At 35.1% G+C, this 24,212-nt stretch overlaps 1 protein-coding gene across 6 annotated transcripts in view; it reads right to left on the bottom strand.

Moving 5' to 3' along the window:
- Nucleotides 1–14,316, bottom strand: part of Kcnt2 (potassium sodium-activated channel subfamily T member 2) — a 335,807-nt gene extending 321,491 nt beyond the window's left edge. For 2 of the 6 annotated variants that reach the window (XM_063239807.1, XM_063239809.1), the window contains exon 1: nt 13,705–14,315. In XM_063239807.1, the coding sequence (XP_063095877.1) occupies nt 13,705–13,799 (95 nt within the window). In that variant the 5' untranslated portion in view covers nt 13,800–14,315. Of the gene's footprint in view, nt 1–13,704 lie in introns of all 6 variants that reach the window. The other 4 variants (XM_063239810.1, XM_063239811.1, XM_063239808.1 and 1 more) reach the window with 3 other exon arrangements.
- Between the last annotated feature and the right edge of the window lie 9,896 nt (nt 14,317–24,212).

The following is a 24,212-nucleotide window of genomic DNA, read 5'->3' as shown; positions in this document are numbered from 1 at the left end:
CTATAGTCTTCACCCAATCTGCCAATGCAATGTAGTCTTGATTGTTACATGGGTTACTGTTTGCCATTTAAATTCACCTACTGGATTTCTAGAACATCCGTGGAAGATCCAGGAGTGTGGCTCTGAGCTGAGCCTTAGCATCATTTCTAATAATATTAATTATAATAAATAAAATTTACTTTCTTTCCAGAACTCTTCTTTCCAAGGAGCTTTTTCCATTACTCACACAGAGCCATCCTTTGACATTCCATGTTACATGATTGATTTTATTTTGCTTTATCTATGCAGCACAGGTTCAAGCATGCTGTAGGCATTAAATCATATCCTTCAGCTCATACATTATTTCACCTCATAAATGAATTATTTTGATTTTGAACACAATTTTGTATATACAAAAGAACTGTGACTTTGCTTCATTAAAAGAGTTTATTAAAAGAAGTTATTACTTGGCACACATCTAAGAAAATAGAATCAGCACCTCACACTCATACTGTAATACATATTTCAATTATTTGTGTTTTAGGCAAATATTATATTATATATTATTATATATTAAACATTATAAACTTTACTATATATTAAACATTATAAACTTTATTATATATTAAACATTATAAACTTTATATTATATATTTTTACAAGTGACCAAATTTTTTTCCCCCAACTCTCCATGTGTAGTACAGTTTCAAGTGTAAAATCATATATTACAAGTTTCTTTCTTGTATGAAAAAGAAGAGTAAAGTTAAATCAAAAATGCCACTCCAAGGGACAAAAACAAACAGTACAACATGTAACTTGGTACCTAGAGTAATAATAAAAGTATATGTTTGAAAATAAAGCATCTTCTATTCAGAGATTTGGGACATGCTTAGATGACTGCCACAGTGCAGTCACAGGGTTTTATTATTATTATTTAATGAAATAATTTTTTGTTCATGCTAACATTGCAAAATGAAATAGATCTTAATAAATGTAACTTGATATCAAGAACAATAATAGAAATACATGCTCAAAAATAACGCATCTTCATTTTGGTATTGGCGGGGAGGGGCGTGTTTGCTGGGTTTTTGTTTTGTTTTGTCTGGTATTGGGGATTGAACGCATGATGTTGTGTTTGTCAAGCAGGCACTTACACAACTGAGCTAAACCCCCAGCCCAAAAATAATGCATCTTGTATTCAAACATTTGGGACATGCTAGATGATCGTAATGTTGCATTCACATGTTTGTTTATTCTTCAAAAAAATAACTTTTTGCTCGTGCTAACATTGCAAAATGAAACAGATTTTAATAGGCTATTAGAGGCTCAATTCCTTGGTTTAAAAAAAAGTATCATAGAGTTTAAAACAGAGGGAATAAGAATACCACTCTGTTCAGTCTCAAGTAAATATTATAACCACTCAGTGTCTTCACGTGAGATGGGGATGATCATTTCCAACACCTCCAAAGTCCCCTGGACAATGGCACTGCTGGCTGTCAAAAAGATTGATGGTTTTCACTGAGTAGTTCCCCGTGTAAATTTCTGAATTCACTTTAACACTCATTTGAACTGTCACAGTATGAATTATGGACTGAAGCACATTCTGCTTTACTATTTCCAAAGGAAATCTCCTTGTGAATATTAAACTGGTTGTGGGGAAGCCATTTTCAAGTCAAATGACTTAAAACTACACCGCTTGGGTTTAGAAGGAGCATTTAAAAGTTGTTTCCATATAGGAAACAAATCTGTAATTCAAATGACCTCTTAGTTTTATTATAATAAAGTATGTATGTGGTACACACACACACATTCAGACCTATGATTTATTATTTTCTTTTGGCAATATCTTTCCTACAGAATAAAAATTATGAAAGGTTTTGTATAAACCACATACAGTAAACAATGCAGGATTCAAGATGAATTGAAAACACAGTCTTTTCCCTAGAAAGTAATGCTATGACTTCAGAAACATAGGTGTAATTACATAACAACATGTAGAATATACTATCAATATACTGAATATTAGTTTCAAATATTTTATTAATAATTGGTTCTGCAATGGGATGAGTCTAGTCATGAAAAAAGGATGATGTGGACAGGATAAGAGACGAGACAGCCAGAAGATAAAAGGTGACTTCTGAGAATAGCTAGTCATTGTAATTCAAGAAGCATTTTAGGAAGAAAAGTCTATTAATAAAGTAGCAATAAATATTGAGCTGAATACTTTAAATATCACATAATAAGCACTGAATATGGAGCTTAGCAGTTTCAATCTATTGTTCATTTGTGTCATAGCATGAACTTTTTATTCCATGAAAATTTGTTTAAGTTTCATAAAAATAAGAGAATAAAAATTGCTAATACACAGTGTATCATAAAAGTAGTTATTCAAAAAAGATTCTTGCAAAGAAAAAGAAACAGACAATAGCACAAAACTTTCTTTTCAATAAACTAAGAGAAACTATGGTTTTTAGTGTTATAGGATAAATATGAAGTTTCCCCTCAGCCACTTCAAATTGATGTGTTCAAAATGTGATCCCAGTGTAGCTGTGCTCATGGTGGGCTCTGGAAAGGTAATTGGATCACGAGGATGTTAAGCTCGTAAAGGGTTTAATTCATTGAGTTCAATAATTCAATGCAGTCAATTGACAAGTTTATAACAAATGGGTCGAACAGGGTTTGCCATCGGGGAGAAGCTTATTCCTGGCTTCTTCCTCTTTGCTTCCTGGCTCATAAGGTGAACAGCTTTCCCCTGCCTGCCCTCCAGTCACATTCTGCTACCTCTCTATGAGCTCAGAAACAATGAAGCCAACCAAGCATGGACTGAAATCTGTGAATTTAGGAACCTAAACAAACCTTTCCTTCTGTGGATTGATTTTCAGAGTTATTATGTAACAATGACCAAAAGCTGATGCATTTATTTTGGACATTTACTAGGGGAAAAGTATAAATTCATCCAAAATATTTAAGGGTGTGATAATGACCACCATTCATGTAGCGTTTTAGTTAAAATCTTAGTAGATTCTCCGTAAAAGGACAACCGCTCTACCCCGTTGACCACATTTCTGCTTCAAGTTCTCAACAAAGAATATAATTCCAGTCTCTTTGTATTCTTAACTGTTAAAGCCAAGTGTATTTCAAAAAGTTTAGTATTAATTGAAAGACTTACAGTCCATCACTAATCAATCAATAATCAGGGTTCCTATTTTATTGTTGTTGTTTTCTTCTTAGTACATGCTTGCAATGCGGAACAGTAATGTTCCTTCTGAACAAAGGTTACATTGATATATCTTGATCATTTTCAATCCTTTAACCACCCCCCTTCTTTTCCTTTTCTTTTCCACTGACTTCCTTCCCCATCTCCGAGTCTACTTTCTAGTTTCTAATGATCTCTCCTGTTTTGTTTGCTTATATTTTATGTACTTCATATGAAAGAAAACACGTGTAATTACATTGCTGAGTCCAGCTTGTATCACCTAGCATGATAATCTCCTGTTCTATTCATTATTCTGCAAATGACATGACATACGTGCTTTTTATGGCTGATTAATATTCCACTGTGAGCATAAACTGTATTTTTTTTCATCCTTTCATTTGTTGATGAGCACTAGGATGATTCCTTTTTCAAAAAAATCGAAATACTGTTTGGCTCAGCCATACCTTTCTGGATATTTTCTAGAAAACACTAAAGACATGTCATAGTGTATACACATACCCATGTCTATAGTGGTGCAATGTACAATAAATAAGTACCAGAAACAGAGCAGATGTGTTCTTTTTATTATTATTCTGTAAGATACATCCAAAATGCATTTATACATGCACCCTGTAGACACAAGTGGATAATTTTTTCTACTTATGCCAATTCCTGGCAGTACGAATGTTGTAAGATTCTTAGGAAATGTGCTGGGGTTTTTTTTATGATAAGAGAGTAGGTAAGGTCATAGCACACACAGGTGCAATTTCCTTTAAATCTGAACACTAATGAAAGCTGTGTCTCCTGTTTCTCCTTCTGAAGGAGACTGAGCATGTCTTCTTCTTCACTCTAACTTTGCAACTCATTTCTAGTAACTATGTAGGAAATCACAGAATTCGTACTGTGTACGAACTCCACACCTAACTTATTTTTCCCCATATTATCTTTTTGTTCTGTTGCATTTTCTATTTATTTTGTGCTACTGTGCATATTTCTGAAAGTCTTTAGAACAGGTAAAGCACACCAACATATTGGCCTAAATCATGTAATTCCACATTACCACAATTAAATCTCATACCATCTCTGCAAAACAATTTTCATTATTATCAACACATTGTTTGAGGCAAACAAATTTAATTGTTATACAAATATTTTACGATTTAGAATATAATCAGGAAACCCCAAATTCCTATCGAGAAGCCAACTGAGTAAAACAAACAGCTATTGAAAAAATAATTATTGTGGATTAACAAAAGTAAGAATAATTCCACAACCCATTTTGAATGAGTCAGTGCAATACTGTCCTATAAAAATGCAAAATTTGTGTGATTTTAAGCGGGGCACAGTGATGCACACCTGTTATCCCAGCACTTAGGAGCCTAAGACAGGAAAATCATCATGAGTTTGAGGACAGCCAGGCAGATATAGTGAGTTCAAGACTAGCTTGAACTATGTAGCAAGACTTTTATTCAATAAAAATTAAAAATGTGATTTTTTTAGCTTGAGAAACATTTACATTTATTTACATTTTCTTCTTTCTGTTACTTAAATAACATTAAATCATATTTGTATATGTAACTTATAGTTAGAATCTGATTCCACCTTTTATAGGCTATATGTCTTAAAAGTTATATATTTCTGTACCTCGGATGATTCATCTCTAAATGGAAAAAATAACAGAATTTCTTTGCTGTTATGAAAATTAGTAATACACTAAAATGTTTAGAACATTGTTTGACCTATACTAAGCCCTTACTAAGCTAAGCATCCACTGTCTTCTGATAAATGTTAAAATCAATATTACCATACACATTCATAGTATTCTTTGCATTTTCAGTTTCAATGGATGAAATAGCCATAAACTCATTTGTGGGGAATCAGCCAAGCTACAGGAACAAAATACTGAAAATATCTACCTATAATTTGCCAATGTTATCACCACATAGTGTGAAGGTGACTGAAGTCATTATCGTCACTCTTTAATGGTACCTGCTCAGCTTTCTGATCAGCCTATAGTATTCCCAGGGGACTGAGTGGTATTTCGGCTTTCAACAGACTTGAGACAGCAAGCTGTCCATTAGTAAACCACACATCTGGCCCCTGTTGTTAGCAACTAGTTGTTTGCAATGTGGACAATCTGTGAGTTTTCCCACAGGAAGTTAAATGAGGTTGAAATGTGTTAATCCGCTTTTATCCCTATTCACACAGTGATTTACAAGATGGGTTAAGTGCACCCTTGTAATAACAATTCATTATTATGATTTTGTGTGAGTCCAGTCCAAGAAAGCCAAGAACAAACAGTCCTTTATTTCTTAGATCACTGTGTATTTTTGGTGTAGCATGCATAGTCCATTTCTTACACATATTTACATACTGCGAAAATTGGAAGTAATACAACTCTGAGTTCAAAGAATGAATACACAGAAGGAAATGATTCACAGTCTTTAAATGGATTCACAGTCTTTAAATCATCACAAAAATGCTGAAACTACCGAAGTGCACTGGAAAGACACCACGCTAAGACTCAGAAGAGCACAGGGTCAAGGGTTGGAGGGGTGCTGCCAGCCACTCTCCCTTTCAGAAAAGTCAAGCTTGACAGGCTTCTGTTTTTATTCTCTTCACTCTTTCTATTTGTCAAAACACATGAAGAAAAATACGAGCAATTCAAATTCAACTGAAAACTACCCAGGGAAATCTCATTGTCCTTGGCCTCTCTTTCATACTGATAATCCTCCTCAGCCTTGATTTGCCCTGTATTTGTGTCAAGCAACTGGGGTTTTCTAGGCTCTAACCCTCCACAACCATTTCTAGAGTCACTACTACCTCCCAATCAAAAGGTACAAAGAAATGTAATACCACTGTGCACTCCCTGATTTAGTTTTGTAAATGATTTACTTTTCCAAGTATGTGCAGGGGTTCCTCCTTTCCTAGAAATTATACTATATCTCTGAGTCAGCTATATTGAGGAGTCGCAGTCAGAAATTTCTAATCTGCATGCCTTTCTTTCTGCATTTGGATCCAAATAAATTTTTAAAGTATTAAATGATCAAATGGTAACAAACAGATTATGCATAGATGGATACTTTATTCTTGCAACTAAATAAAATATATAAAATGATGAATTTTTAATTATTTAATATAATTTGTTACTTAAATCAAACATGCATTAATATGCAACCATTGCATGTCATTCTAATTTCAAAGGAACCAAGAAATTCTCCCATCAAGATCATGAGTTTTACTTTAATAGCCAAATTAGTTTCTTTTGCTCATAAAATAGTCATTGTACTAATCTTTCTAAAAGCATGTATTATGTTACTGTGATTTTCTTAAGTATGTTTGTGCTTGTAATCAAAAACTGACTGCTTAAGAGCTAAGGTTCCCTCACACACCCTGTGCCCAACCACCTCTGTCTTCAATGTGTATTTGCCTCATAATTTCTCCCAGTGTCTGAATATCAGAAGTCTCCAGGGCACTGGATATCAGATTGCATACCTCTCATGTAGAAGAATGATCATAACACATGCTTGAAGCAGATGAACAGAAATCTAGACTGCATGAAAGAACAAACCACAGAAAATAGCACTGGATTCTGCTGCTCAGACCAGCTGATATGAACTCCAGGCCCCTGTCTACAACTATCCCTTGACTTCCTTGCTCTCATCTTCCACTGACCCTTTAAACATGAAGGCCCTTAGAATAAAATAATCTTTTCCCACTTCATCAATAACATCTTATCCTTTGACTGCAGTCTCATCATAAATTTCTTCAAAAATTCCCCGAACTACACTCTTATCCGCCAAACTTCAATCATGCTTTCCCAGCGCATCTAATAATGTTCTCCATACTCTACCACAATCGGTTTTAAAGTCTCTTTCTGAGATTTAAAATGGAGTGAATGTTTGCTTCTAAGTTTTACAGTGGTCAGAACAATTTTGTGATTTTATTGTAGTGTACTTCTTGCTTTTGGTAGTTGTTTGCAGAAGAATGAAACTATTTTTAAATGGGATGGAGTAATTTTTAAAACTGGAAAACTCAAGATTCTATAACTCTGTCAGATTTTTTTTTAGGGAGATGGTATTTAGCAAAAATTGGCTTTACTAATATATCATTACTTTAACCACTTATTATGACAGTAATCCACCAATTTTCTACCAATCAATTTTCTATTCCAATAGACTTGAATGCTTACCACACAGAATTATAAATAATAATAGAAGAATTCCCCTACATTGCATCTTTATTCCTAGACACTATATCTAAAAACCATTTCTTGATTCTTTGTTTGTTTATTGGTGCTGGAAACTGAACTTGGACTTTGTGCTTGCCAGGCAGAGACTACACCACTGAGTTATATACCGCCCTAAAAACCATTTCTTAAATGGCACACATTCATATCTATTCAACTTTCAAAAAGAAGTTGAGTCAATACCCACAATACATTGCTATCAATATAGACACAATTAATATTGCTCATTAGTTCATAGTTTTTGCAAAGATATCTGCCTTAGATTGAAATTGATTTTTCTCTTTTTTATTTTATTTATTTACTTTTTTGTACCAGGAATCAAACCCAAGCCCACACACTTGCCAGGAAATTGCTGTATCACTGAGCTACATTCCTGCCCTCCCTTTCTTTTTTGTACCAGGAATCGAACTCAGGATCTTGTGCTTGCAACCAAGGCTCTGTGTCCCAGAACTACAATCAACACCTGCAACTGATTTGAAATGATTAAGATTCTTAAGAAAATAATTGCCTTTTCATGACCATAAAAATATCCCATATGCAAATAAGAATATCAAAAAGTGAAAATAATTGTCTTTTCAGGCCATTATGTTTGGCTACTTTTGCAAAGCAAATTTTAATCGCCAATCTAAAACATTTTAACAGCATTAATTTAAGTGAAGATCTACATGAAGGATATTACGCAGTGTTTTAAAAAGGCCAGAATAACTTCATTTCAACTTGTAAGTCATGAAGCATCTGGTTAAATTTCACTATAAAAAATATTTTTTACTTTATTTTCTAAGGATAATTTAGACAAGCCTGGAACATAAATAAGATGGCACTGGCAATTCATAACTCCACCAACAAACAGCAGAAAAACCATTGATGACAAAAAATCAAGAGTTTTTAAAGCATTTTAATAAACAAAAACGTGAATTACAACCAACAGAAATACTAAATTATTAAAATTAGCAAAATGATAAAACCTGATACAGCTACAGCTATACAGCTACAGCTACATGTTATTGCATAGTTATCATTTAACTTTTATTTTATTTCACATTTAATACCAGAGCTATGACTATTTGGTCCTCGTATTAACTAGTTTTCATCCTGTTTGAAATCTTTTTGTTATTGATACAGAAATGTTGTTACACTGGTAATATAACAGAATAATATGTTAATAATTTTGTAACCAAAATTATGCTAGCTGAAATCATTTTCTTGGTCACTCAACTGGAGTTGAAGCTGCAAGTGATTGATCAGTACAAAGTACAAAGTGTTTAAAATACTGCATCCTATATGGAGGAAATAAAAGTCTCACATACTAACCAGTAGAAGAACGTTTAAAAGACAAAAGTGCTAGACTCATAGAAAGATATTACTCAAACTAATTAAATAAGAAAGTATTCCACAGAATAGGAGTTGAAAGTATTTAGTATGATCAGGGTTGAATGGGTTCAAATATTTAAAAAGCTTTCTATGTAACTTGAGAAATCAAATTTCAATTTTATTTATTGCAGAATGTAAAAAGGAAAGAATCCTATGTGTGTTACATAAAACAATGCAAAAATCCTTCCCAAAATTTGTACTGTAGGACTATACTTTGCTCTATATGATATCAAAAATTGCACATATTCCAAAAGCTACTCAAATCTGTCTCTATTTTACACATACTTCTTTAACTGTTAATTGAAACCTGTACTTTTTGTTCAAATCTTTTTATGGTTTTAATCAGAGAGATTTGTATGCATTACTTTTAAGTGCTACCTAAAATCATTAAAAATACACTTTAAATTACCAGAGTTGAAACAACTGGCTTGACTTGCAAAGACAATAATGGTCTTAATTAAATAAATGACTTACTCTTCTATGACTACAACTGAGAATTGTCCATTAGCAGTAATTGGAATTGTGACAATTTATTCACATCAAATGTATTGTGTTCTAAACTCAGAAACTCTTGATAAAAGAAGAGAAGGGTTTGTACTAGTTGTCGAAAGATATTTAAAACCTAAAACTTACCAGTCTTTAAATACAGAAAACTCTAAATATTTAGTTTTATAAACAAAGAATATGCCTTTAACACTATAATGAGTCTACATATCACAGAATAGCTTCCAAATGAAATCACTAAGACTCAATCTCTAGTCATCTTAATACCAATCATCAAATAATACCAAAACTGCTAATTATTCCACATATTATATGCAGAGTACATTATATACATTATATCTAGCATGGTGACTTCAGCTATTTTATTTTCAATCAAGTGCTGAATATACTATCTATAAATGATGCAAAAATTTCTTCACAGCCTTTGGAAATTCTACAAGATCATTATATCATATACAACACTACCAATATTCCAAGGGAAATTCACTTCTAATTATATCAACAAGTACCTCAATTACATCAAAAAGCACTGTTTCATATTTCTCTTTATATTCCTTCAAAACTTTAATGAGATGTAGCAAACATTAGCTGAATGGATAAGTGACCATTAGAGACATTTATACAAACAATTTGAAATAGTTGTTTTTATTCAGCATACCAAATAAATAAATAGGTATCATATATACAGCAGACATCCCTAAGGCATAAGTAATGTTCTTCTCAAACTTACTTTGTGGCACCACAAAACTAATGTTGTCAACATGCTGAATTCTCTGCACTGCTATGTCTAACTATGTTCTCTTATATTCTACCAGAAAAAGATATCAAAATGCAAATAAAGAGGTAATTAAATAAAGATGACATTGAGGTAACACATATACAAACACACACACACATTTAACATACAATACAAATTATTATAATGCTACACGTGCATTAGATGTATGTCTATGTATTGAGCAGGGGATTACCTATGAAAATGTAACATAATACAAATTTAGGTGACCTATCATCCAATGCTATTTCACAAAAAAAAAATCTATGGTATAAAATGCATGCTTTCTAAGTCCAAACAGGGCATCATATATTTTCTTTAATAATACCCTTTTCTGTTTCTAATATATGCTTCATTTATTTTCACATGCCAGACAATTATGTCCTACTAAGATTTAGCTTAAAATGCCTAAAGAGAAGCAAGGCAGGAAGTGTCTTCTTCCCACAGTTAGAACACAACAGCTCCATCTTTTTTAAAATGTAACCAGATCCAGAAGACAGCCAGCATGATTTGTATCCACCCTCCTCGACACTGTCACCACAACACCCAGAAACCAAACTTGAGAAAAGACTGCAATGTACTGTATTTAAGAAATGATTTCAGAAAATAGTAGTCAAGCAGAGAAATGTTGGGAGCCAGTATGAACCTTTTAGGGAACATGTGTCCAAACTGCAGCCCAAGATCCACTTATTTATTGCAAAGTGCCATCTCTGCAATTAAACTTGAATGATCAGCTGCTGGGCTAATGTTGGAGCGAATTTGCTAGAGGGTCAACAGAAATGGCACTGTGTGCTTGCTGCAGCACACATGCCACAGGTTCACCACCACTGGAGTGCCTTCCTGGGTTAGTTGTCGCTCAGGCAAAAGATGCTCATACAAAGAAATTCAAAGATCATGAGCTGAGCACTTAGGTATCTGTTAATGGAAATGATCTAGTCACTTGTATATGGAAAAAAAGTTCTCCCCTAAATTCTGTGGGAATTGAGATTAGAAGATAAATCAGCAGATCAGGACTGCTACTCAGACATAATTTCAAAAAGAAATTTGTGAGCCTGCCTATGACAAAAGAAATAATTTTAATACATGTTGCTTAGGATCCCAAAAACAAAACAAACAAGCAAAACATAAAGAAAAGCAGTGCAAATTGAAAATCAAAAGTAAAAAAGAGATGGAATCAACATTTAATGGAGAGTGTGAACTATGCCAGGTACTATAGAATTTATTATTATAAAGTCAGATAAGTCAAATGGAAAAAAAGTTTTTCACTTTGTTTTCCTTAAGACTTTCTTGAAGAAAGAGTCACAAAGTGATGCCTCAGTTCACAAACTTAATTGGTTCCAGGATTCTGTGAAGGGGCCGCATTCACATTTATCACCCAAAGCAGAGTTACCAAATAGAAGCAAATTTTTGCCCAACACTTCTGTTTTCAAACTGAATTGTTGGTGAAGTAAGGCATTGCTGAGCCAGGGTATTGCTTATATTGAATTTATCAGCACCTCAGTTGCCCTGTCCCTAAAATAATTACCTAATATTTGGGAATTGAGTGATTGAAATAACATATAACAGGTAAAACACATAGCATTAGCCCTTCCTTCTTGTCACTATTGCATGAAGTTATTTATGAGGCAGATATTGCCACTATAAAAGATAAAAACCCCAAATCTCATAATCTAATTAGCTGAAGGCTAGTCCAATGCCACTTGTTTCCTGAGAGAGTAAGGAAAACACTGAAATTTAGGTCTCTGATTCTGAGTATCTGGTCTTTAAAGATTAACAATAAATGGAAATGAAATTAAACAATAATTTTTAGGGAAGTCACATGGTCACTTACATTTTTAAAAATAATACAATGTAAATGTTTAGCATTTTATTTGAATGGTAAATGTGGCTTGATTTTAAGTTAATATTGAGCTTAATTATGATAGAAATTTTAAATGACTGCAAAACTTTTTAATATAGCAGTGACTCAGTGTTCAACTAACCCAAATTCTTATTCACTGAAATACTTCTGCAGCATTGTTAAAAGGATGAGTAACATCAAAAGAGCAATTAGCATTCTGGACATGATATCTAAATACAAACAGCACTGCTATCCCTTTGACCAAGTATGTTCTCTTCATAGTCAGCCCATCTCAAACTTTCTACAATGAAGATATTTTTTCTACATTAAATCCGAGGCCTGAAATAAAGATAAATTCAATCACTATAAACACTAGAGGAGATCAATCATTTATGTTAGCTAATACAGTTTATTTAATGCTAATTAGTATTGCAAATCTATTTAAATATTCTTTAAATTTCTTCAGTTAATCAGAACATCATAGGTTATAAGCATACTGGCTAAAGTCAGGTGTTTGTTCTTTAAATGAATATGGATGTTTTTTCCTTAAAAAGAAGCAATTTAGTAGAATTATAGTCTACAAAAGGTCCTTATACCTTTAAATTACTATTTTGAGACTAACAAAGATGAATGATGCCCACGATAAAGTCCTTAACTCAGTGAATAGGAGTCCCTCCGAGAGCTGAGAACTGAGGAAAAGGAGGGTCCACTGCCCAATGGCAAATGAAGAGATTGCAGATTGGCCAATAATGGGCCTTTTATTTAATTCAAATAAAACATTAATACCAAAGCTGAACTTCAAGAAAACATTTTAATGGAGTCAAAAGCTTAGTTATGATATGTACATCATTTTAAAACAAGAAAATGTGACAAGCAATACATAAAATGATTATTCTAGAAAACACCGAATGCAATGAAAACGCAAAACGTGCTTTTTATATTCTGGTAGAGATAGCTAGAATGATTTTGTAAGTTGACATAAGCATTGATGCTATTGATAAAAACACATGACCAATATGTTTGATATATATACATATATATATATATATATATATATATATATATATATATATTCTACTTTTGAAACTTAGTTTTATATGTGGTGACATATATACTGATTAGGTGAAATATATACTTCATGGAAAGGTTGTATCATGCTATGCATATACCATTATTCATAATATTCACAGTTACCTGTTGAAAATAAGCATTTTTCTATGCAGTGGTGGTCATTTTCACTAACTACCTGTTACATATCTATACCGACTGCCTATCTGAAACTCCCAATGTTTAAATAGCATCAAAATTCACAGTGGCAGGAAGACACCTAACTCAAGAAAATCCTGACAAGGCTTAAGAAAACAAGTGCAGGAGATTTTTAAGTTTCTAATGTCCTGTTTCCATCAATTTGGATTGAACCACACCTAAGGAAAATCCTGAAAATTATTTGGCAGCAGTACTGCGTGGCGTTTGGATGCACTGTGCCTCTGTTACAGCAGCCTCATACTCGGCCAAGGAAAGCACCGACAGATCAAAGAATAAGCACCGGATAAATGTAATAAACACATTGCAAGAGTTCAGAAGTGAGCACGAGGAGTTCCTGTCTGCAGCAAGTGCTGTGCAGAGTCAAAATGGAGAGAGGCGTCAGGGTTCCTTGACTCCCTCGCCCAGGATTGCAGTCCCCCCTTCGCCTCTTTTCTTCCTCTCTCTTCTTTCCCCCTTTAGCCTCCCACCTCGGTCATTTTTCCCCTAGTCGTGAGAAGGGAACGACCCTGCGCCACACTACTCACCTGTCGTCGTTTTGCCATCCTTGGTCCCCTAGCAGCAGATCTCGAAACCTGTACCTGGGAGGCAGAGGGGGCACTTCGCTCTCCAGATCAACCATCCTTCCTCAAAAGAGTGGGGAACATCAAACGACAAATGGACGACAGGAGGGAGCAGGAGGAAAGCGCTGCGGAGCGGGGGAGAGGATGGTAAAACGCCGGGGCGAGGCGCGGGCGCAGGGGAAGGGGCGGCAGGGGCGGGGGGCGCCGGAAGCCGAGGCTGCGGAGCAGGGCGGGCGCTGCTCTCCAGGGGTGTGATGGGGATGATGCAAACCAAGCCCAGGACCCAAAGTCTGGCTCAGACTCGAATCAGCGCTGCCAAGGAACCGCCCCCAGGCTCGGCGCCGCCTCTGGTCCCCAGGACTGGGGGGAGGCGGGAAGGCAAAAGTTACTTCGCCCCGAGGGGGAAAACAATGCGCGGTGCCTAGGAGGAGCGGCTAGGGTTCGGGGTGAGCGCAGCGTTGCTTGAGGAAAGACGCCCCCTCCAGGGCATCCTCCGGGCGCGGGGCGCAGCCCGGGGCGGCGCAGGGGGAGACGCACGGGGGCTCCGGCCCCAGGTGCGGCCGAGCCCGCTCCCCGCACTACAGGTCCTCGGGAGCCGTGCCCGAGGCCCAGCCAATGAGCCTCGCCTTCATTAGCATAAGAGTGACGGCATGGGGGAGCCTTGGGGACAGCCAATGGGGGCGAGTTCATTAGCTGATTTCGGGCTTTCAGACCCTTCTCTGCAAAAGCGGGTGCGGGGTGTTTGGGTTGTTCAGGTGCCAGGAGCTCCTGTGCTTTGGGTGCCTTCGGCTTGCGAGGGCGAGTGGAAAAAAGGCATCTTCCTTGAAAGGGAATCCCCGCTCTCAGCCCCAGGAAAGTCCCTTTTTGCCTCTTGCATTCTGAAAGGAGGGAGGTGTTTCCCTGATCTGGGGGAGGGGATTTGCAAAGCCACCTTAAGCCAGCTGCTGAGAGAAATGAGTAGACGCCTGGGTAACCTGGCTGAAGCCTGAAGTCTAGGTCACTGTTGCTGCTGGTGGTGCTCCTAGCAACGTGTGAAATCCAGGTTGCACGCTTTAGCTTTAGGTGTGCTCCCGCTAGTGGTTCACACCGTCAGACTGCTAAGGGAAGGGAACCCAATAGCCTAGAGTGAGCTTTTCAGCATCAACTGCGGCTCACATGATGGCTGCTGTACAAGCTCTAGTTCTCTCTGGCCCTAGGGTCCTCTCCGTAAGGGACAGATCTCCTCAGGATGCATAAAAACCCAGAGATACTAACCACCTGGCAGACAGGGCTGAGGGGACAGAGGACTGGATCATTGTGTCCCTCCCTGCCAATAATTAGGAACCTCACAATATGTTTGGAGAGACAAGTCCGTAGTGAAAGTTACACAGTATGAGAACCAATAATCGAAGAGCAGACAATGAGCTTAGACACACATACCTGTGTAATAACACACCTATTCAGAGTGAGCCCAAGGAAAACACTGAAAATTCACTAAGCCTTCTAGGCTCATATACAATCTTCTTAAGGTAAGGGAAGAAATAAGAAACAACCAAAGGGGATTGTATGAATAGAGCCAGTGGTTTTTTTTTTTTTTAAAAAAGGTTTGGCCTATCAAAGAAATGATGATTCATTTAGTGTGATAAACTCTCAACGGAGGTCATTGTAGCAGACACTTTTTTAAAAAGTTAAAATGCAGGGGGGGGAAAATCAGCAAAAGCATGCAACAGCATATAAAATAGGATGAGTATCTAAACCTTAAAGATAACAGTCTGAAGAGAACGGACATGTCTTTTGTCTCTGACTTCAAAATCTATTCTTATTGACATCTTAAATGATGTGTTCTCCATTATGTGCCCGGAGGTTTCTAGAGGATTGAGATGCCGTCTTCCCTTGGGGCCTTTATATTTCTGGTCACTTCTTACGATAATCTGACCTGTGCGTTTTTCATAGGTATCTTTTTGTTTCCCTGTGGCTTATCTTTCCACCCGAAATAGCAAAATTTTATCAAATACATGTTTAATTCTATGAAAGTACTATTATAACATCTTAGCTACAGTTACAAGTTCATAAAAGCATTGTTTAGCATGAAACTTTATAGACATTTTGACAAATAAGAAAGTTCATCATTACATTGTTATTAAGAGAGAGACAGGGGCAGAGACGGAGATGAGAAGTATAATACATGATTTATATTTTAGACTTTATCATCTGCTCTTAAGATGGGTCGTTGAAATTTACTGTTAATGTTCCAGGTTAATATTTGTATAATTATAGTGTGCATTTATGTATCTGTGTAACTAAAAAATATTTGCAAGTAACAGCTCCAAAGGACACTTAGGACAGGAGTGGAATAACTATTGAGTGTTAGACTCTGGAGGTACTGAAGGCTTAACAACAAAACACTTTATGTTTAAAAAAAAATTTGTAAGTCATTTAGTAAAACTGCTCAGCTAGCAACACAGCTGTTAAGGATACTACTAATTACAAAGTACTCTCATGTTTTTAACTAAACAAGTTGGATCCATTTGCATCAATGATTTTCTGTGAGTAAGCCTTAAAATTGTTGTCAAAGTTAAAAATCTCCAAGTTCTAAATTTAAGAAAATTTTAAAATTATTGCTTCATGCATATGACATTCTTAAAGTAAAGCAATTTGGGGGCATCAAAACTTAAATTTATTATTGGAAGATCCTTTTGCTCTACTTTATACATTTTTTTCTATTTTCTACCAGAAGACTTTTCATTTTTGTCATTAATTTGGACTCCTAACTCTACCTCCTGTGTGTCTACAGTTTCATTCTTTTCTTTTCTTGTGATGTCCCTACTGTTAAAATATACTTTCCTCTTTCACTCTTTTTACTTTGGTTTCTTATTTTCAATGTGTGCTTTTAATCTCTTATCTCATAGAGTCTTTTCCACTCTTGTGGTGGGTGAAAGCTTTTATTTTACTATAACATCAGATTCAATTTTTGGAAACAATTTTAAGCGCGGCTCAGTACATTGCAATTCTGTACCACACTGGTGTTCTTTTAAAAAAAAAAAAAGATTAAAATAAAAGATCACATAACAAAACAGATCAGAACAGAACAATTTAAGCAACATAGTGTTTCACCACAAAACAACCTGACATAACTGTAGCTACCATAGTGTCTCTTTCCTTGAAATATTTGAGTATGCATTCACACATTATAGTATCAAACATAACAAGACAGTGTAAAACCATTCAAGAGAATGAAAGCACACCGGTGTTCTTAAGTTTCATAATCAACATTTAGTGTGTATTATGAGCAATAGAGGCGATTGGTCTCATACCAAAAAAAAGCACCAAAAACCTTTTAAATAATTCTGCTGATGGAGTAAGGTGTCAATAATGCAGGTTAGGAAAAATTTAAAATTGTAACTTTGAAATTTTTAGTTTTATTTTGTAGAAAGCACATTTGAGAATATCTTATTACTTCCTTATTTTTTCAGTATAGAAGTCCTTGTTTAAAATTTCTTATTTCTAGTACATTTATTTGTTATGCAGATAAAAAGAAAAAAAGCACTCCCAGTGAGTGATCCTAACAATTAAGAATTTATTGATAATTATTTTATGTATAATGAACAGAGCCAAAAGTGTAGAAAATCAAAGAATTTTATACAAAATGAAAATGTATGTCTATATATGTATGTATGAATGTATATAACATATATATATATTTATATATAGTCAGTTAGTTAGTGTTTTATCACCAAATTCTGTGAGAAGGATGTGAATAGCAGTAAATGGAAGTGCCATCAGGACTGTGTTGCAGTTCAAGAGGAGTCAGAAAGGAAATGGGGACCTGACAGCTATAAACGGCCTCCATTTATTAAATGCTCTATTTTAGGGGCCTTGTGTACTATTCCAGAGAGTTTGATGAATCCTTTGAGATTTTTTTTTTTTTTTTTTTTTTTGTGGTACCAGGGACCGAACTCAGGACCTCACACTTGCCAGGCAGGTGCTTATGCCACTGAGCTAAATCCCCAGCCCCACTTTTGAGGACTTTAAACGAGTAAGTGATAAAGCCCAATTCACACTGAAAAGAGCATATGGTGTCAATGTAGCTAATTGATTGATGGAGAAGAATAGAAGAAAGAAATGAAAGACCATTTATGAACCATACTGTGTTTAAGATGAAATATGACTTTGTATGAAATGAGACTATGATAGCAGACACAAAGCACAGGACAGACTTACAGAAAACTAAGAAGATAGAATCAGCGGATTAGACAACTGAGAGACTGTGAAAATGAGTGAGATGAAGAATCAATACAGTGAACGGGAGTTAGGGGTGTTACTAGTAAGTGAGATGAGAACACAAAGGTGAGTTTGAGTGAGAAAATGCTTCTGCCTGAGTGAACTGTAACAAATCATGTGGAGTATTCTGCAAGGTTTGAATATGTGTGCCTGCCTATCAGGAACAGCTGCTTGCCCAGGACCATGAAACTGGGAAGCATCAGTACACAGGTGGCTATTGATACTGAAAAAGAAGGATGAACGCACCTGACTTACATTGTGGGAGGTGAAGAGGGCAGAGATTGAGCCCAGAAAGACTCAGAGGAAGAGATAAATCAGAGCAGTGAGAAGGAAACCAAACGACAACCCAAGGTCAGCTGCCAGATGAAAGAAGCAGGTATGTGTTCCTCCATTTTCTTGATTAGTGTTATTCTTGACTGTTTGGTTCAAACTAAAATAGATTCTACCTACAGAATAAAAGTTAAAAAAAACCTGTGCTGTATTCTAAACATGTCAGATACATGAGAAGAATATTTTTTTAGGAACACTGAAAATAAGAAGCAGTATAAAGAAAATAAAACAAAAGCAGAAAGAAAATGAAATAAAAGCAGAATATTGCCTTTCTCTGAATTTCCCTCTAAATAATATAAATAAATAATATGAAATATATATGCTTCATTTGTTGGCATTTGACATTCCTTTGACTGAATTTTTGGCATAACAACATACAGCCAAGGAATAATGCTTAGCACCAAACATAATTCAATAACCTTTCAACATTTCAGAAACTCACCCCTCAACATTCTCAATATTATTCCCCATCCTGTTTGGAAACTTGTCTTTATCTTGGACCTTCCAAAATTCTGTTCACCAACAGATTGAAAGAGACATCTGTGTTCATGATCATCCCTCCACTGTGACCCCCAAAACAAGTAATGACTGATACAATGTTATCATTTGGATGATCAGCAAATGTTTAGTCACTATATAAAAAACTGAATAGGTGAGTAGGCCAGGTCATATTTTATAATTTTATAGTTACTTAAATATAAAAACATATAATTGTTCATATTAGTAGAAAAAATAATAAGTACAGGGTGAATAATGCCAGGTATTTTGTTAGAAGCTTTACCACAATTATGAAAATAATGAATGACAGTAATAGTATTCTAGTTTTAAAGATGAAAAAATTTAGCTCAGAAACTATTACTCAACTTGATAATGCTAAGACAACTTTTCAATACTTAATTTGGTGATTCCTAACTCCATGTTCTCTGCAATATATCTAATGAAGCATAGTTTGTGTTCAGTAGTAAATATTGATGCTTACCAAATGGTACTCAAACTCTAACACAAAACTATAAAAATACTCTATCACTCACCCAATATGCTTCCCCTGAACTATCTTGTTTAGTATTATTATATAAGAAGAAATTGTGGGAACTACTCACCAGAAAGACCAGGGAATGATTTGCCATTGAAAATTTCGGTCTTATTCCTGCTCCAACCTACAAGGAGGGCAAAAAAACTGAAGATTGAACTGACCATCAATCATCAATGATGAAATCAATTATGCCTGCGTAATGAAACCATAATATAAAATAAATTTAAATAAATTTTAAGAGAGCAGAGTTCCATGTTGCTGAATAAAAGAAAGTTCATGGACAGTTGCACTCTTAGAGGAGGCATGAAAACTGTGATCTTTACCATGTAACTTTGCCCCATTCATCTCCTCCGTTTTGCTTTTTGTTTATATAGTTTATCCTTTCTAATGAAGCACTCAATAGCTGGGCTTGGTGACACATCCCTGTAATCCTAACTACTTGGGAATATATGTAAATGGGCTAGAATTGTAGCTCTGCAGTCCATGAGTTCAATCTTCAGAACGAACATAAATAAACAAGCAAATCACTAAATATAATGTTTCTAGTGAGTTTGTGAACTGTCTTTGTAAATTAATTAAACCTGATGAGGGATTATGGGGACCTCAATTTACAGTCAGGCACTCAGAAGCACAGGTAAAACCTGAGGTTTGCAACTGTTATCTAAAATGATGAGCAATCTCTGAGGACTGAGCTTTTATCCTGTGGGATATGAGGCCATCTCCAGGGAGATAATATCAAAATTGAAATAAACTGTAGAACATTCAGTTTACATTATTGGAGAATTGACTGGTTATTGGTGGAGAGAAATACTCACATATATTTTAGTGATCATAAGTGGAGCACATTCTGTTGAGTAAGAATGTGTGAGAACAGAGAGACTCTATTTTAAAGCTGAGGTCATTTTCTTTCCTTGTTTGTTTTTCCCATCTTCTTCACAAGGCTGCTCCATAACTTCAGTATCATCTGATTATGCAAGACTGCCAGATCACCCAACATGACATGCCATTCAGTCACTCTCTTGGTATATAAAACTATCCCACCACCAATCGTAATTGTATTTTTAAAAGATTATCACTATCTAATTTTTTGTTTTTATTTGATTGTTTTCCTGTTTTTCCACTTCCATTAAGTTATCATGTCTACAAGGGCAAGCAGGGACTTTGTACTTTTGTGCATTCAGCATACAAAGAGGTGTTTGATATATAGTACGGATTCAAAAACACCTTGGAAAATGCAAATTTTGCAACCCCAAATCTCTGCATCCTGAGTGACTGAAGAATCTGTAGCCTACCTTTTACAAATGCAAACATACACACAAAATCTTACAGAAACCCTCTCCTGATATCCCAACCCTGAGGTTCCAAATACCTGAAGTAGATGTTCTGGCTCTAAAACCTACCCCTATCCTGTATGTCCTTTCACATACGATCTCATTGCCTCTCCAGATATCCCCTTCTCTGTCTCATTTCAGCCAGCTGTCTGAGAAGCAATAGTGTTTCAGGATGAAGTATGCATACTTTAAACCTGGAGTATTTGGACTTAACTACTGTCACGGTTTATGTGGGTGGCCACCAAGCCTCAAGCCTTTATATTATGCATTTGTGATTGGTTCGTTGTCTAGTGCTTGGATTGATGGTGTTAGTGCCACACGCACATAGGATGGAGCCAGGATGTGATGTAATGGCAGGAAGAAGGCTTGTCTGGCTCTATTACCGATTTCTGCCTATTTGCAGCTGCCATGAGCTGCAGCCCCACCATGCCAGCTTGCCTTGGAACCAACTTAGTATGGACTGAAATCTCCAAAAAACTGTAAGAAATAAACCTTTCCTTTCCCAACTTGGTGCATCAGGTATTTTGTCTCAGTGACGAGTAGAAAGTAACTAAAACAACTACTGAAATGAAAATATTAGATGCTCGACCTCAGGCAACTCATTCATTGTGCTTCAACCTTCCAATCAATCAAATGGAATTGCGTATTCATTTGAGAGGAATTAAGCACATTAATACATCTAAATATTTTAGGATGATATTCATCATCTAGTTTACTATTTTTAGTATGTATATTCTTCAAAATGTTGGCATCCATACTTTTAGATTTTCTTTTGTTTAGTTACATAATGATTACATTCCTCTTACTATAAACTCATCTTTTTTAGCAACTAATAAATTTAACTAGTTTTCAAAAATTCACACAACTGATTGAAAATCTTCGAAGCTCTTTAAAGAGTTAAAGTATGTACCCTCAGAACTATTAAAGCAACATAAATATATTGAAGAAAAAAAGAAAAAAAATCAAGCTGCTTTGTTATTTTTCTGATCTCCATTGTAAATGATAAATATGGGTAATCAGAAAAGTACCTAAAATATTCTGCAGTCTGAAGACAAATCAAGTAGACATTTGAAATTAAAACAAGCATCTTAGATTATGTTCATATGCAAAAATGTGTGTGTGTGTGTGTGTGTGCATGCTTCCCATATTGAGTTCAAATGCAACAAGCTGAACATGTGCTACAGAACTAAATGAGTAATGCAATTTTTACACTGGGTCCACGCAAATTTGTAGTTGGAGAAAATAAGGATGTGGCAAAAAAGCAATCTGGAAATGCCATCGCCACCTCAGTGATTAAGAGAAAAACTCCACCAACTCCTACTCAAATATCAGTGCAAACTGTATGGAAGTCCTGATTAGTATGAATAAATACAATATAAGAGTTTAAGAGTAAAGGACTAACATTTTGACATGACATTTACCCAAATTTAGGAAACAAATATGAAACAGCTCTTAATTTATCCTTTTCACTTTATGTTTCCTTTCTTTTTGTTTACAAGCCTGAGTGCACTTGGATTTAAGAAAATCACCAAGTTGTGTAAGGTGGTACAGAAATGATGAATGCCATTAGATGTTAATATCCTGAGAGCCAAAAATTAGTTTTCTACTAATTTCCTAAGTCAGGAATACATTGTCAAAATGACTACTAAATTTTCTTAGGACCAAAATCTATGACTTATAATTTTATTTTCCTATCTTCAAAAATATTTTAGCCATAGTTAAATTAATCTAGCATGTGATTCAAATGAGGTCAAGATAGAGAGTATAGTACACTATCAAAGTAATTATCTTTTAATTTTCTCATCATTTGTTCCTTGTATCTTATTCCTCTTCACTGCTAGAAACTCCTGCTAGGAATTAGCTTCCTGATAAACACAATCACAGTTAAAGGACTGTAATCTAAGTTTTCAGATGAGGTCCAATCATAAATAAATGAAGGACAAGTCATTCGTGTTAGAATCACGTGTGAATTAACAATCAGAAATTAATCAAATATTATAACCCAATAATAATGGCGATCCCTATGAGAGACATTTGCAGAAGCTGAATTAGAAGCTGAAAAAAAAAACTTCGTCAATAAGTCAATTAAAAATTAAAATATAGATGCTTGACAATAAGGGAAGAATCTCAGAGCTAGACTCGATCTATTTTTCTTTGGACTATATCAAAAGGAACCATAGGAGCAACATCAAAGAATATTAAGTTGGAGTTTACATATCTGTATTAGATCTCAGACAAGAAGATTTTGCCATTTTTCATAAAGGCTAAAGACAAAATGTCCTGATATAACCCTGAAGAGGTTATCGATTATAACTGGGAGAATATTTGATCTACAATGCAATAAAAAATTAAATACATTTGGAATTTCAGAAATACAGCAGCTTTAGAAGACTTGACATAGTGAAGTAATAATGTCACAAAGCATATAGTTCCTTTTACATTTGATTGTCTTCTATATCACAGCCTATGATTTCTGACATCTGTCAGTTCTGCTATCTAGTATTCTTAATTCTCAGGGAAGGGAAAAGGAGCTTTAAATTTAGATTTCCCAGCAAAACTTGGAGCTAACACAATAAATGTCCCAAGTCTGGGTTTTCTAATCTTGCCATAAAGATCACTGAAGTAATCCAGTCTCTTTGGTTCATTCTTTCCACAGTCCTTTTCAAAACAAAACAAAATAACAACAAAATAGACTTCAGGAACTCAAAGTAGAAATTCAAAGTCTATAGTTACATTATATTGCAATCAAGATATTGAAATAATATGTCTCAGTTGACTACACTAGGGTTAATTTTTGGCCTCTGAATATCCTGTTCCTATATATAAAAGTTCTATACTTCTTATTTGACCATGGTAAGCTTTGACTATCTATTACTGCACACCTAATGGACATATGGTCCAAGATGTATCAGTGTAGGAATGTAGAATCTTTCACATATTAGTATCAAGAAAGGATTTCCAGTAACTCTGGCAATAAAATTTCCACATATATGGGTTTATTTTAAATGACTTAGTAGCTGTAAAATAAACCAATGCTTTACAGCAAAACAACATTGTTTGAAATCTCTGTATTGGTCACAAGTAAAATAACCACCATGCCTAGAACACCCTATCACAGAACTCAGTAAGTTCTCTCTTTGGTTAAGACAACTTTCACTATAATTCTTTCACTCATACCCAAATTTTTTTAAGTGATAAAATATGACAATCTCAATAGTGCTACACATATTTGTCAGTCATTTTTGACCAGAGGCCAAAATCTTTTTATAATAAAATTAAATAGTATGACAACTTTATAACTTTTTTCCTCAGAAACTTCCATTACTATTTGGATGTTAATTGTCAAATACTTGATATTGGACTAACTTTCCATGTTTAGGTCCTGACTTAAAAGTCATTTTAGTAATTACCCACCCACAGTAGTAATCAGACCACCTCATCCCTTAGAAAACTGTAAAATTTCACAGTAATAGCAGTTCAAGAAAAACCTTCAAAAATATTTATGGAGCAGTACTATA

The sequence above is a fragment of the Cavia porcellus genome, unplaced genomic scaffold, assembly GCF_034190915.1.
Source record: "Cavia porcellus strain 051 isolate PalLab524CR breed Dunkin Hartley unplaced genomic scaffold, mCavPor4.1 scaffold_29, whole genome shotgun sequence".
Classification (NCBI taxonomy): Eukaryota; Metazoa; Chordata; class Mammalia; order Rodentia; family Caviidae; genus Cavia; species Cavia porcellus.
The sequence above is the reverse complement of the archived record's forward strand: the minus strand, read 5'-3'. Positions and strand labels throughout refer to the sequence as shown.